The sequence below is a fragment of the Pelmatolapia mariae genome, linkage group LG12, assembly GCF_036321145.2.
Source record: "Pelmatolapia mariae isolate MD_Pm_ZW linkage group LG12, Pm_UMD_F_2, whole genome shotgun sequence".
Taxonomy (NCBI): Eukaryota; Metazoa; Chordata; class Actinopteri; order Cichliformes; family Cichlidae; genus Pelmatolapia; species Pelmatolapia mariae.
Window position 1 is genome coordinate 4647407 of NC_086237.1, and position 14640 is coordinate 4662046.

The 14640-nt window shown below is 43.9% G+C and overlaps 1 protein-coding gene across 2 annotated transcripts in view; it reads right to left on the reverse strand.

The window, feature by feature from the left end:
- Positions 1-463: 463 nt before the first annotated feature.
- pdzd2 (PDZ domain containing 2) overlaps positions 464-14640 on the reverse strand; it is an 80131-nt gene continuing 65954 nt past the window's right edge. For both annotated transcript variants that reach the window (XM_063489221.1, XM_063489220.1), the window contains 8 exons: positions 13527-14431; positions 13108-13252; positions 8461-10648; positions 7742-7847; positions 7561-7662; positions 2956-3199; positions 2553-2687; positions 464-885 (listed from right to left, as the gene is read on the reverse strand). In XM_063489221.1, coding sequence (XP_063345291.1) covers positions 695-885; positions 2553-2687; positions 2956-3199; positions 7561-7662; positions 7742-7847; positions 8461-10648; positions 13108-13252; positions 13527-14431 — 4016 coding nt within the window. In that variant the 3' untranslated portion in view covers positions 464-694. The remainder of the gene's footprint in view (positions 886-2552; positions 2688-2955; positions 3200-7560; positions 7663-7741; positions 7848-8460; positions 10649-13107; positions 13253-13526; positions 14432-14640) is intronic.

The window sequence follows — 14640 nt, forward strand, 5'->3', positions numbered from 1 at the left end:
CAAACAACCGTTATCTTCATGTGGCTGCCCGGGTCCAGCCAGAAGGCCCAATGGCTTCAAGGCCGAATGGCTGGCTGGAACAACAATCCTCCCAAGTTGCAAGACTGTGTTTGCTGGAGACTGCTGACTTTCGCTCAACCAGGTGAAAGGACACTCTCTCTCAGTTGAACACACACACACACATACGCATCATGTACAGTGACACAGACACACCCCCCCCCCCCATGCAGACGGGCGGATCTGTGTCCAGCGCGGAAAAGATGGCTGCAGGACCGGATGGAGCCGTTGTCCGTATCGGCTACCTCCATACCCGATACCTGAACTCCTCCATTAATGGCAAAGGGCTCCCTCGTCTTGATGTCCATATAGGTGAGTAGGTACAGAGGCACATAGTGTGGATGTATAAGCTGGAGTACTAGAGCCACAGTCACCTGCAAATTTTCTGTCAACATATCAACTTTATTTTAAAAAAGGAATGCCTTACAAATGTATTATTTCTGAGTGTTCAAAAGTTAATTTATTATAAATAAACTGAACTCTTCATTTGAAAAATCACAATTACATATTATGCACCACAATAGTGTCCAGCCAATTATTAAGTACAAAGATATTTTAAAAAGGCTAACCAAAAAGTCCAACAATCAAAATGTATAATTGCTTTTTTTAAACATATCCGCTTGAACAGTAGAGCCTGTCAGGACTCCGTTTCCTTGTTTTTTACCGTCACATTGCTCTGCTTGCGTATGAGGAGCTGGTTAGGCCCTTCATTAGTGGCTTTGATCATTTTCCAGGCATCATGGTGCATGAGTCCCTCCAGAGAACAGCCATTGATAGACAGGACCTCATCGCCAACCTCGATAAGCCCGGAAAGCTCTGCAGCTCCTCCTGTTTTAGACATGAACAGCAATTCAGACTCAGATAAAGCTCCTTATTTTACTTTGGTCTACTTATGATCTACACGCTGAAGATATATTCAAATTATAGCTATGATTTGAGAGATGGCCATTCACCTGGCTATAACCAACCATCCCTGTCAGTGTCTGTCAGATTTAAGCCTCTGATTTCTCCAGGATCCAACACATTCACTATAAAGGCTAACAGCTCATCTGATATATGCATATCTCACAGACTCTCATTATTTGAATTAAGTCAAAGATTTGTATTTAAATAAATAATAAAGGTACTTTCACACAGGATACATTGCAATCATTACTTTCAGTGTGGCCGTGCCAAGAAAACACACATGCAGCTCTCATGGTCACTAAGGTCAAAGTTCAACAAATGTAAAGTTTGATTTTGTTGAACTTTCCAGCGTTCCATCTATTCATCCTCTTCTGTTTATCCTTATCAGGGTCGCAGGGGGGTGGAGCCTATCCCAGCTATCATAGGGCGAGAGGCAGAGTACACCCTGGACAGGTGAAGCAGTCTGTCACAGAGAGACAGACAACCATTCACACTAACATTTACACCTGTGGACAATCTAGAATCACCAGTTAACCCAACCCGACTGACTGCATGTCTGTGGACTGTGGGATGAAGCTGGAGAGAACCCGGGCAAACACGGGGAGAACGTGCACACTCAGACAACTGAATTCAGGACCTTCCTGCTGTGAGGTAACCGTGCTAATCCAAGTGCCACAAATTTTAAGTTATGCAACAAATTTTGACCACAAGAGGAAAATGCTGTGGGGGAAACAAGTTTCCATCCAAACAGAAATGTCAACTCTGCTTTTTCAACAGTCACGTTGTTTGATTTAAGGCAGACACAGTTTAAACAGCTTAGATTTTGTGTTTCTCCCAGTAGCACTACAGCTATTAAAGCTCTTAAAGAAATTATGACAAAGGGGTAAAGAAAATCAAGTGATCTCACTGTGATGGCTGTGTATACTTTCTCCTCTGATGCTCAAACACTGCACTGAAGTCGGCTTCAATCACTAACTTTTACTGAATGAACGAACACAAAGGTAGCGTCCACTCTGTGTCCCACTGATCAAAGTATCTGTGTCTGTGGCTAAAGACCCGGAAAAATATACGTTAAGTTTGTGCAAATGCAAACAGAACTGCTGCTGTAGCTTCATGATTAAAGTTTACTGACAAACATCCGCTGAATTTTATTAATAGTCCCAAGAACTGCAGTGAGTGTGTCCTATCCCCTGACCCCTGCTGTTCATTACAAATGCACCTACAAAATAAGAGAATGACCGTTTTGGGATTTTTTAAGAAAGCATGAATGAAACCAGGAAGGAGTGTACACTGAAACACAGGAGGTGGAACGACTTTAGTCATGTTCCCTGTGATTCACACCAGGCTGAATTTGTTTGCTAAGCTGGTTATCTATGTAGCATTATGTTTATGTTTGAGCCCGAAGGTTTATGTGATAAAATCTTTAACAAACAATAATCAGTATTCATGTTAACATTATTGTCTGTGACACCAGCAGTTACAGAGACACAGTTTACATTACATGGAAACGTCGTGTTCATTGTTAACAGATGCACACACACTGTGACGTCACAGTTTTATGTGCATTTTGTCTGAGAAGAAAAAGTCACCTTTAAAGATGCGTTTGACAGTGAGAGGCCTGTCTCCATGGCTCAAAGACCTGCCCCCCTCCAGACTGAAGCCCAGTCCAACGGAAGTATTATGAAGCTCCACTGTTACAGCCCCATCTGGACTGACATCTACAGCTGAAAGACATCCCACACCCAGAAGGACAGAAGTTAGATATAAACCTAAGAGAGGATGCTGCTGCTGACCGCTGGACTTCAGCTGATTGCAGTAACCACACCACGGGCAGAGCTGTTTGCAAGGTTAATGTTCGTATTTAAAAGGGTCAAATGCTCTGACGAAAGAAGTACTCTAAGTCAGTCAGCGTCAGAGTGATTTAAAACAGACGTTACAGCCAATGAGAACATTACAGGAAGCTCTGTGTACCCACTGGAGATGGAAACCTACCTCCGCTACACTCCAAAGACTTCTGAGTAGCCGGGGTTTGTCTGTTAAAGATACACTGCACACTGCCTTTGTCTCTGTGAATGACTACTAAGACCTGGTTGGACTGCTTGGCTTGACGAAGACAGGATATAGCCTCTCCGTGTGTTTTACCCTCCAGACTGGTGCCATTTATGGATAAAATGCTGTCACCTCTTTGGATTGTACCTTCAAGACCAGCTGCACCTTTCGTGAAGACCCGATGAACCTGAGGACAAAAACATATTAATAATACATATCATTCAGTCATGTATTAAATACATTTATTATGTTTTCATTAAGCAGATGGGTCTCCTGAATTATTGGAGGATCATGGCCTTTATAAAACTGTGAGAGGTCACGATGAGTTGGTGCAACAGTGACAGTTACTCACTGAGCAATATGTGACTGACTGCAGTCAATCACTGTTGCTCTCAGGTTAATCAGTCCTTTCTGCATCTGCCATGAACTCATTAAGTGCACTGATCAAACACAACATTATGACCACCTGCCTAATATTGTGTCAGTCCCCCTTTGCTGCAAAAACAGGGCTGAGCCATCGAGACTCCACTGGACCTGAAGCTGTGCTGTGGCACCAAAATGTTAGCAAAACATCCTGCAAGTCCTCAAAGGTCCTGTAAGTTCTCAAACATCTTTTAAGGCCTCAAACATCCTGTAAGTCCTCAAAGATCCTGTAAGTCCTCAAAGATCCTGTAAGACCTCAAAGATCCTGTAAGTCCTCAAAGATCCTGTAAGTCCTCAAAGATCCTGTAAGTACTCAAACATCTTGTAAGTCCTCAAAGATCCTGTAAGTCCTCAAAGGTCCTGTAAGTCCTCAAAGGTCCTGTAAGTCCTCAAAGATCCTGTAAGTCCTCAAACATCTTGTAAGTCCTCAAACGTCCTGTAAGTCCTCAAACGTCCTGTAAGTCCTCAAAGGTCCTGTAAGTCCTCAAACATCCTGTAAGTCCTCAAACATCTTGTAAGTCCTCAAAGGTCCTGTAAGTCCTCAAAGATCCTGTAAGTCCTCAAAGATCCTGTAAGTCCTCAAATGTCCTGTAAGTCCTCAAAGGTCCTGTAAGTCCTCAAATGTCCTGTAAGTCCTCAAAGGTCCTGTCATCATTAGTCATCATTAACAGGACAACTCCTGCATGAATAGACAGAATATAGATTTCTAACAGTTCAGAGGTTGTGCATTTATCAACTGGCGCACATAAAAATGAAGTGCAGTTTATTGAAATATTCATCATACCAGTCATTTGGTCGTCAATTTCAAGAAGGCCTTCGATAGCATCCACCGCGATTCTCTTTGGCAGATTCTGCACTTGTACGGTGTCCCTACCATCTTCATCAACATCTTCAAGGACCTGTACTTGCGATCATCCTGTTGCGTTAAGACCGGAAATGGCCACACCGACTTCTTCGAGATCACCACCGGCGTCAGGCAGGGCTGCATCCTGTCACCTCTGCCTTTTCTCGTTGCCCTCGACTACGTCATGCGGTGAGCCGGTGCCCGTATAGGAGCTGGCATCCATTGGTCTGATCCAGACCGTCTTGGCAACCTAGATTTCGCTGACGATATCGCCCTACTCGAGGAAGACGAGCTGAAGCTACAGCAAGGAACGACTGATCTAAGAAGAGAAGCCGGCAAGATTGGCCTAAGGATCATCTCTGAAAAGTCGAAGATCATGCACGTCAGCTCCAAGGACCCACGACGGGGGATCTACATCGGGACACAGCAGCTAGAAGAAGTGGAGAAATTCACCTACCTCGGTTGCGTGATTTCCCATGACGGTGATGCGGAGGTGGATGTCAAATGCCGCACTGGAAAGGCAACTGCGGTATTTCGGAGGATGAACAAGATCTGGTCCTCCCCGACCATCTCCCTCAAGATCAAACTCCGCTTGCTTAATTCGATCGTGATCCCAACCGCCATTTATGCCAGCAAGACTTGGAAGATGTCGGCCTGCATCAACACCAAGCTTGGCGTCTTTCAGCAGCGATGTCTTTGCCGGATTCTGAAGACCCGCTACACTGACCACATCACCAACGAGGAGGTCCTACACGGTCAAACTTCACAACATTGTCGCACGCCAAAGACTGACTGGCCAGCCATATCCTCAGCATGGATGACGCATAGATTCCAAAAACAGAGATGCGCTGGCAGCCCCTGGGTGTTAAAAGACCACGAGGACGTCCCCGCAACACCTGGCGAAGGTCATTCCATCAAGACCTAAAGACATTGAATATATCGTTGCAAGAAGCTGAAGCTCGGGCACAAGATCGAGCCTGGCGGTGTTTGTTTGCTGCCCGATATGCCTCATAAGGCATGGGAGGATCTAAGTCTAAGTAAGTCATTTGGTCCATATTACAAACATTTGCATATTTTGCTTTGATAACCACCCTCCACTCTTTGCAGTCTCATCACTCTCTCAGTCCGCTCCCTGAGCTCTCACCTGGAGCTTTTCTATCATAGTCTTTCCATCTATACGGAGCACGTGGAAGCTTACTCAGAGCACTACAGGTAAACAAGTTTACCTGTAACACATTTTATTCTGTGTAGTTCAAGGATCCCACAATCATGGCCTGTTTAGAATCACCAGTTAGCCTAAGATGGATGTCTCTGTGGTGTGGGAGGAAGCCCACACAGGGACCCAGAGCACGCTGGGTAGTGCTGGGCGATATGACGGTATATATCGTGATGGACGATAGAAAAGTGTCTATCGTGCCATTTGTCTTCTATCGTTTCTATCGTTTCTAACCCTAATTTTATAAATTATTACATAAAATATATCATTAACCCTTTACAACCGGTCGGAGCAGGCACACTCCGTTTTGCCTAACTATTTTTAAATCCCTGTAGAACTGGAAACACGTAAGGTAGCGCAATAATTTTTTGTACTTACATCTTATTCCATTAGCTTGCCCTAGGTCACGGTTTCCTTCCACATATAGCTTTGCAAAAATTACATAAAAAGCACTTCCAGCAACAAAAACATAATATTCCAGACTTGAAGCAACAAAAACATAATATTCCAGAAACACGCTTTGCCGATCCGATCAGCTGTTCATAATACTTCCTACATTGGAATATAAGTCAGCGCGAACTATCGCATGTCCGCCATTACCTGTCCGAAACCGGAAGTGACGTCATTTTCGCGGATAATGTAGTTTTTTTACTTTCAAAGCCTATGTTGGTGTTTTTAAAAGTCATGTTTGACTTTATGCTTTTCTGTATCATTTCTGGGATGCTTAGAAGTCAAATTACACTGTTGGAAATAGTTTATTTTGATGCACATGCTGTTTTTTTGCAAATTTGCATTATAATATTTATTTTCATTTTTCCTGTAGTATATAAAAATTAGTGTATCTCAAACATAAAACTATGAACACACTCAAAATAAATTTCTCGTGGTTGGAAACTATTTTGTGCAACTTTTTTGTATTTACAGTTTTGAGGGATAAGCCTCTTAAATTTCTCTAACTAGAAATATATGTAAAAAAAAACAAAAACAAAAAACAATTTTAAATTTTTTTTGTAGTTTATTGCACTTTTTTGCAATTTATGTAGTTACTATGGACTCAATGCATACATATGCATACATACATATTATTAAAATTTGGGCTATAACGGTTGTATTGATGTATAGCAACTTGAAATGCTCCCACAAATGGCACTACAGCATGTAAAATGTAAAGATAAGCTCTGGCGGACTTGGTTCTATGGTAGGTCTTAAAGGGTTAAATAGCCTGTGGCAAATATATTAGTGTTGTCTTCTCACTATACATACCCTTAACTTTATGCAAGAGAAAATAAAGTATAAAAAAAATGATATTTTTCGCAAAGAAACTCCGTCTCGTGGTTTTGCGACATGGTGCTGCTTTACGTGCACCCGGATTTGCGACATGCTTTACGGTAACTCAAATCAAAGACTGCACCCTCTCCACTCGCTGTTTACAGACTGCATACTTTCCAGATGACCACAGGTCAGGTGGTATATCGTGATATATATCGTTATCGTGATATAAAATAATTCATATCGTGATAAACATTTTTTCCATATCGCCCAGCACTAACGCTGGGTATGAAGCACATGGAGCAATCCCAACAGCACGGTGCTGCCCAGCTCATCCTAATCCATCCCAGCCGGGTTTATGTTGGGTGTTGAGACTAGATCACCTGACCTTTTCCTCTTTGTCAGATAGTCAGTAACTCCTTTGCAGCAGTTCCACCATGAAGCCTTGACTCCCAGTCTTCCCAGTGTAAAATGGGATGTGTCTGCTGCTTGAACTTTTGAAAGGCTTGTTGTGTTTTGTAATCTGAGCTGCTATTAACCTTTGACCTCTGTAGCTGGTGACTCTAATGAACTTTCCCTCAGCAGAGTGGACTTTGTCACACTGGTGCATTTTGCTCTTGAAGAAACTTCTCTTGAGATTTTCTGGACTAACTGAATCTTCATACCTTAGTGAGGCATCCAAGGTAAGTAAATGAATGTGCAAGAAACTGTACTTTAAATTGTTGCAACAGTCACCGTACATTACTGTGTAAATCTGAAGGATGTACAATGTGAACCTTCAACATCTTGTACTTACAGTTATGTCCTTTTGCTCGAGGTCAACTCCTCCAGCAATACTGAAACCAAGTCCTGAACCTTCTCCTTTACTCAGGACAACAAGACGAGTATTTCTTTTAGTCTGCAAAACACACAGAGAGTGACAAATAAAGAAAATCCAAACTCAGCTGGACTCTGCTGTATCTGCAGTGAGGCATTACCTTGGTTTGCTGAAGCAGGGTTGATATGTAAGCTTTAGCTGTTAGTGAGGACAGCAGTGTTTGCAGTTTACACCGACTCACAGGTGAAGCAGACAGCTCCTCTAAGCTGCAGAGAAAAAGTTATCGAATCAGGACATTTAATGTGTTTCTTCTCATTTTAAAGAAAACTCCTGTTTATAATAAAATGGCACATTTCAGAATGCAGCTGTTTCCTAAGTTTAATCTGAGATCTTTGAAATATTTCAACAGTAGTGTGTTCTTCACCAGTGCTTATTATAAGCTGCTTATTACATAATCATTGTCATACATGGCATGAAATGAATGTAGCAGAGAGATGGTAGGGCATCATCTTTAGATGGTCTCGCTCACAGCTGTTAGAATCTGTTACAGTCGAGTCTTCATCTCACAAAGATCCTGCTCAGCATCAAAGTCAGAATGTGCATCATTTTATCAGGATAATATTCAATAATTCTGAGCAGTGATGTGTGAAGGAAGTGTTGTGAGCCGGTGTGAGGGTGGACTTATTTAATACATGTGTGCTGTTGTACGTGACTGCACATGCTGTGAAGTCTGATGCTATCTGTCCAGCTTGAAGAACGGTTAGTTTGCATCATTATCTGCCTGATTACAAGTAAAGACGTGTATTTCACCCACGTTTCACAGTTATGTTTGGAGCAAAGCAGCTGCTGTGATTTACAATGATTGGTTTAAAGTCTCACCTGATGGACCAGCCGAGCTGCCGGCCATGGGTCTCTGGGGTCCTCTGAGCAGTCTCTTCAGTGACTTCAGCCTCACTGTGGTTAACCCTGTTCACATCTGCTTTCATTGGAGTTGCACAGGTTGGAAAGCTGTCAGTCACCGGGGCTATAGTGGACTGGGTGTCAGAGTCTGTTTTATCTGCAGTGCTGTGCCCTCCTGCAGCGTCCTCTTTGCACAGTTTTTCCAGCTCAGGCATGCTGAGAGCCCTGAGCTGCCGTAACCTACTGTAGAGAAGTCTGCCATGCTTCTTGCGCAGCACTGGAGGAGTCTGTGGTGCAGCCCCATCTGGAGCTTTGTGAACTTCATTCTCAGAAGACTTACGAAGGCGAAGAGAGCAGGATGTGGCTGGAAGCAGATTTTCCACATAAGAGCTAAAACTCCTTTGTCGTGTCCGGAAGTCAACAGCATTAACCAGTTCCATATAACCTGCAATCCTTTGGTTCAGCGGGGCTCTATATGCCAGCGCATACGGCTGAGGATCACTGCTTTTCACCAGGGGCTTGTCAACATTAGCCAGATTCTCAAAGGATTTGATTTTATGTCGGACAGAGAAAGGACTGTAATCTGCAGACGAGGCAGTGTGTGTGGACAGGGTCTGTGTGGACAGTCTGGATGTACCGGACTTCACTGTCTCTTCTGTCTCCATAACTGTCACAGGTTTTAAACCTTTACTTGTTGAATGAGCTGCCGTAGAAGACAGTGAATGAAATGCTGTGTTGGTGACCGAGGCAGCTGTTCTTTCTTCTGCGGTGACAGTGGATGAATGCATTGCTGCTAATCGTGCATCTGTATCATTTCTGTGTTTATTTTCTTTTGAAACATTTTTGTCTCTATGTGACACAGCTGCTGCTGCTGCTGCTGCTGCTGCTGATGATGATGAAGACAGTCGCACTTCCATGAATGTCCTCTGAGTGGCAGGTGAATGTGATTCAGCTTTTGCTTCATATCCTTCGTGCATATCTTTTTTGGGCAGCTGCACAGTTTGCAAAGCTCCATCTGAATTTCCATGCTCAGTCATTATTTGCTTTGTGTCACCTGCTCCGGCCACAGCTAGGCAACTCCTGACATCAGGCTGGTTAGTGGGCTTCAAAATCCCAATGGTTACCACAGCTGGTGGATTTGTTGACTGTCTGAAGGAAGCCTTTGTATCTGCAGGGACTGGACTTGCACCCCCCAACAGTTTTTGAAGAGGCTCCTCTGGGTTGTTCTTCTTTTTAATACTCAAACCTTTAAGTGTGGAAGGACCACTTTCAACCTGAAGTCTGAAGTTACTCCTCCACACAGGACTGTCTGAGTAACCGAGGTGTTTCAGCTTTGAGCTTGTCTTAGGTAACGAGCGAGCATCAGGCTTTAACGTATCTTTACACTGCACGACTTTCTGATTGTTGCTCACTGACGCTGACATTTTGGACAGCCTGGAGCCTGAGGGGTTGGATTCCACTGAATATGTTTGTGTGTCGTCACACCTCAGTAAATCTGATCTTTGGGAGACGTCTGCATGCAGATTTTCAGTGACAGAGTGGGCTGCTGCTGGAGCATGGTTTCTGTAAACGCTTGTGTGTCTGGATGCTGCACACGCTTTAACTCTGTCAAAGTGTGGCTCTGTAGCAGAAACAGGTACTGTACTGTTGAGAAACTGGCATGGTGACCGTGTAGAAGAGACACCACCAATACCATCTGCCATGGTCTTTACCACTGCACTGCAGTCACTGTTTGAACCACTGACATCTGCAGTGGGATCCATGTGTTTACAACTAGGATTTGATTTTTCTGGACCTGATCCGCTGAGAACTGCAGAGCTGCCTTCTTTCTGTTGGTTCACACATTTATTCATCAGAAAGGCGGCACCCTTTTCATCTCTGGCTTCCAAAGGAGGCTTCTCACACAGGGCTGCACCATGTTGGCCTGGACAGCAGGTTTCAGGCTCATTACATGATATTTCCTCACTGGTGTCGTGGCTCACATCTGATAACACGTCGTCTACATTGAAGATGGCCAAGTTACAGTCTGGTTGGATTGTGGCTCTTCCTAAATGTGTTCTTATTACTTGATCAGACACCCCCTGAACAGATTTGGCTGGATCCACTGTGGATCCGTCACTGCTCTGTGACCACACAGTCCCTCCCAGGCTGAGCAGTCGATCTACAGCTGGCACAAGACATGAAAAGACGTTCAATCAGGATCGAATGAGAGGAGGTTGGTAATAATGAATAATTTACATTACATATTTTTTTAAATATGAAACCAATGAATTGTAATTTATATGATATAATTTGATGTGTAAGTTTAATTATATGTATACATATATCTATGTAATTCAGCCTGTTGCATGAGAGGTGAGGCGCCATCATGAAAGACCTTTTCTCATGTTAGTGGCATGAAATGAACCCGAATGGATTTCTCTCTGATTTGAACCAATTGATTTGGGTTGGCTGGAGGACTGTTTACTTAGCCTGGCAGGGGGAAGGACACTGTCTCAGCTGAACTCTGGACATGCACACACATACATATACACTGATATGCACACACTCATCCCCCCTCCCTTTCCAAACGCCTTCGACGCGTATTCCCTTCCGATGCTGACGGTGGATCAAGGAGACCAGCGCACAGGCTGCAGGCCCGGATGTACTGTCTAAATCGGCTGTCTCTCACCCTTTACCCACCCCTGTTGCTTGTCATGTGTTTCTTTGGTGTATTAAGAGTTTTTTCATGTGCTATGTGCAGAGGTGTTTTTTTCTGTTCTCAAACTGATCTCCCTGTTGGAGCTCAGTCTGGGGGGAGTTATTTTTTCTCCTTATCTTTCCTCATGTGGTGCATTTTCCATTGTTATACCTCTCTGACCTGTCTTCCCCATGTGATGTTTTTGTGTAATGTATGTATGGTCGGAGGGTAAGATGGCACCGCCATTGCGTGCAATAGGTCGGCAGCCTTATGAAATTTCCCCTTGTGGGACTAATAAAGGTATATCAAATCAAACCAATTACTGTATCAAATGTGTTATATTTGATACAGTCATTGCTGTGAACTGCAGACTCCTAACATACAGAGGGAATGCATACAGCCACACTGTACAATACTATGACATACTATACAGTGATATGCATCAAAAGTGTTGCATTATATTATAATCTACAATCTCATGAGGAAAGACTAAAGCTACACAGATGTATACTCAGCTGGTAAACTGCAGGACTTAGCTGGAGACATTGCTGTGGCTGATCCAGGAAGTCACATGATCGACTGCTCTCTCTTATATTACACATGTTTGCACTTTAGTGTCTAACATGCAAAGATGTGAAGAAGTCTCTGTTTACCAGTTACAGAACTGAAACTGTCAGGAGCAGCGTATATGGACAGGTTATCATCAGAGGAAGTGACTTTTCCTCCTTTATCCTTCACCTGCTTATCAGTAATGTGTGATCTATGATGATGGCATGTTTACTCAGAGAGACATGATGGCTTTAAAAACAGACATGTGGAAAGACTCCCCGTTTTAGTGACCCACAGCAATCTCTGTGCTACATAAAGATTAATGTTACACTAAACCTAGTGTTAAGCTAGAGGGCAAATCTAATATTGGTCATTAAAAGTAAAACATAAAGGTTAGTCACCGTGAACAGAGAGTCAGAGGCGTGCAGGTTGCTTTGGGGAGGAGAGAGCGGGGATGCTGATCCTACATCTGAGGTCAGCATTAAAGGAAAACACACGGCAGTCTATGTGAAAGCTTAAAGAGTAACACTACATGGTGGCTTAGAAACAGAACTACACAGCAGTGTAAGCGCAGATTCAAAGACACACAAATATATGATTTAATCATGTCGTAACCATTAAGTGGAGACAGTTTTCCTCCCAGCAGCTGGAGGTTTGAGTGTAAGCTGATGGGCAGGCTGCAGAAAGTGAACGAGCAGTGCAGCGTGACAGAAGTGACATGTTAAGCTCTATTTACAAGCTGCTTAGTGTAGCTGAGCATCTAATCAGGAATACAGCCTGTATAATGTTAGTGGTTCATCCCCAATGCAAAGACAACAACTGTGTGATGAGACGCAGACCACAGCAGCTATAAACATATTATTACTGCACTGAGGAAATGTAGAAAGGGTTGGGTGGAAGGAAGAGTTTGAAGCTCTGAGTAGCCGATGTTTGTTTTGATTCTCGTCTGACATTGGCCAATCAGCTGGACAGTCCATGCATACGGTTTTTAAATAGAGCTTTTCTATTCTGAGCACTCAAAGCTTTACACAACTAGCCTCTTTCACCCATTCACACGAAAACGTTTTCTATTTAACTGCTTTCTATCTAACATTCAGAGACATTCACACTCCGATGGATGCATCAGAGAGCAAGTTGGGTTTAGTATCCCGTCCAATATATTCAGCAGGGATTGAACCACCAACCCTCCAATCAATAAAAGGCCTGCTGCGACCCCACAATGAGGGAAAATCCAGACTGAAGTAACTTTCACATCTGAGTCCCCTGTGCCTATTTCACAGTGCTTTCAGCATCCTCTCCCTGACTCCACAGCGTCAGCTTGTAATTTCTTGAAGCAGGTGAGCTGCTCATTTTCATCTATTCAGTTTTAGAATAAAGTCACACTCTGAGCGTCTTACCTGAGATCGGTCTCCTGATGTCCAAAGCCAGTGTCAGAGGAAGGCTGTGCATGAGTTCACAAATGTCCTGGTAGCTGGAGGAGCAAACTAGTTTATCTCCAATCTTGACGATCTCATCTCCGGGACGCAGCCTGCCCGCAGACTCCTGGGACCACAGTTAGAGAAACAAGCTCAGCCTTTAAATGGAATATTTTTAATATCTTAAATCATTTGATCCTTTAAAGAATCGCCAGAAAATTCAAATATTCTTGTTCATATTCAGTGTGCATTGAAAAAATTGCATATATCTTTGCTACAGCCATCATTTTTTTGCTTTGCAGTTTATTGCCAAAAATTATGTTGTTGAATTTATTTTGTTTTTTGGGGGGAACCCCCCACCCCCATCCCACTGGTGTAGGGTTGAAAGCAATCCCACGTACCCTTTCTGCTGCACCTCCAGGCTCCACTCCAGCGACCACCAGCTTCAGTGGTGATGACATAATCTCCAGTTCAAGTCCAAATGATTTCCCGTCGTTTCTTCTTAGGATCACAGTGTTAATGGGACAAATCCCCACACCCTCACTGGCATCTTCCTTCTTATATAGCTGACTGGGGATCATGTCGGCAGCCACCGTGGGGTTTGTTCCTGTGCTGTGGGATGGGAGCTGGAATGGGGCCAAGGCCAGGGTGGGTTCATCCGTTTGGGATGTTTGCTGCTGGGGCAGGTTTGGTGCTTCAGTGCTCATCATGACCCTGTTCACTGCTTCAAGCTTGGGGGACTGCTTTGACTCCAACTGTCCATGACTTTGATTTGGACAGTCCTCACTGCTGATGGTCATATCAGTGAGCACAGAGCCCACGCTGCTCGACACCCCTGCTGTGTGATCTAAAGGCTGGTGGATGAACATGAAGGTTAACTCACAACCAGGTGACTCTGACTTATTGGGAAAACCATCCTCACTTTGAGTGGAACTGTCACAGAGTGCTGTGGGTATAGCTCTGCCTCCACTCTGCAAATCTCCACCATCTTCACCGTCTAACACCGAGCTGCTAAATACACCTGCTGAATCACTCTGTGACACGTCACTGCAGGTAAAGGCTTCAGATTTTGTGGGTCTGTGGAAGGGCTCGATTTTTCTGCTACTGGCTGAATTTTCTTCATCGCTGAGGTCATCCTCGAAACACTTCACCTGGCAGAGAAGTGGGCTGCGTGCTGTGGGGGGGCTGGACCACGTGATGGGCTGGCACACGGCCTCCACATGGTGACTGAGAGGTGCAGAGGTTTGGTCTTTGATGTTGTTGTACACACGGCCGTCTTCCACTTCTGTCAGAGATGGGCTGAATCCTGAAAATAAAGATGAACTTACAGCTAATTTTTACAAGACTGGATGCTATGTAATTTTTTAAAGAGAGATGATAAATGCCTGGTCTCTAAAAACATCTCATAAATGGTCAGAGGCAGGCATGTGTGGGGGCGGGGCTTGAGGCCCTTTCCTCTTGGATGCCCCGAGTGCCCTTTTCTTCTGGCTTTGTGTGTGTGTGTGTGTGTGGAGT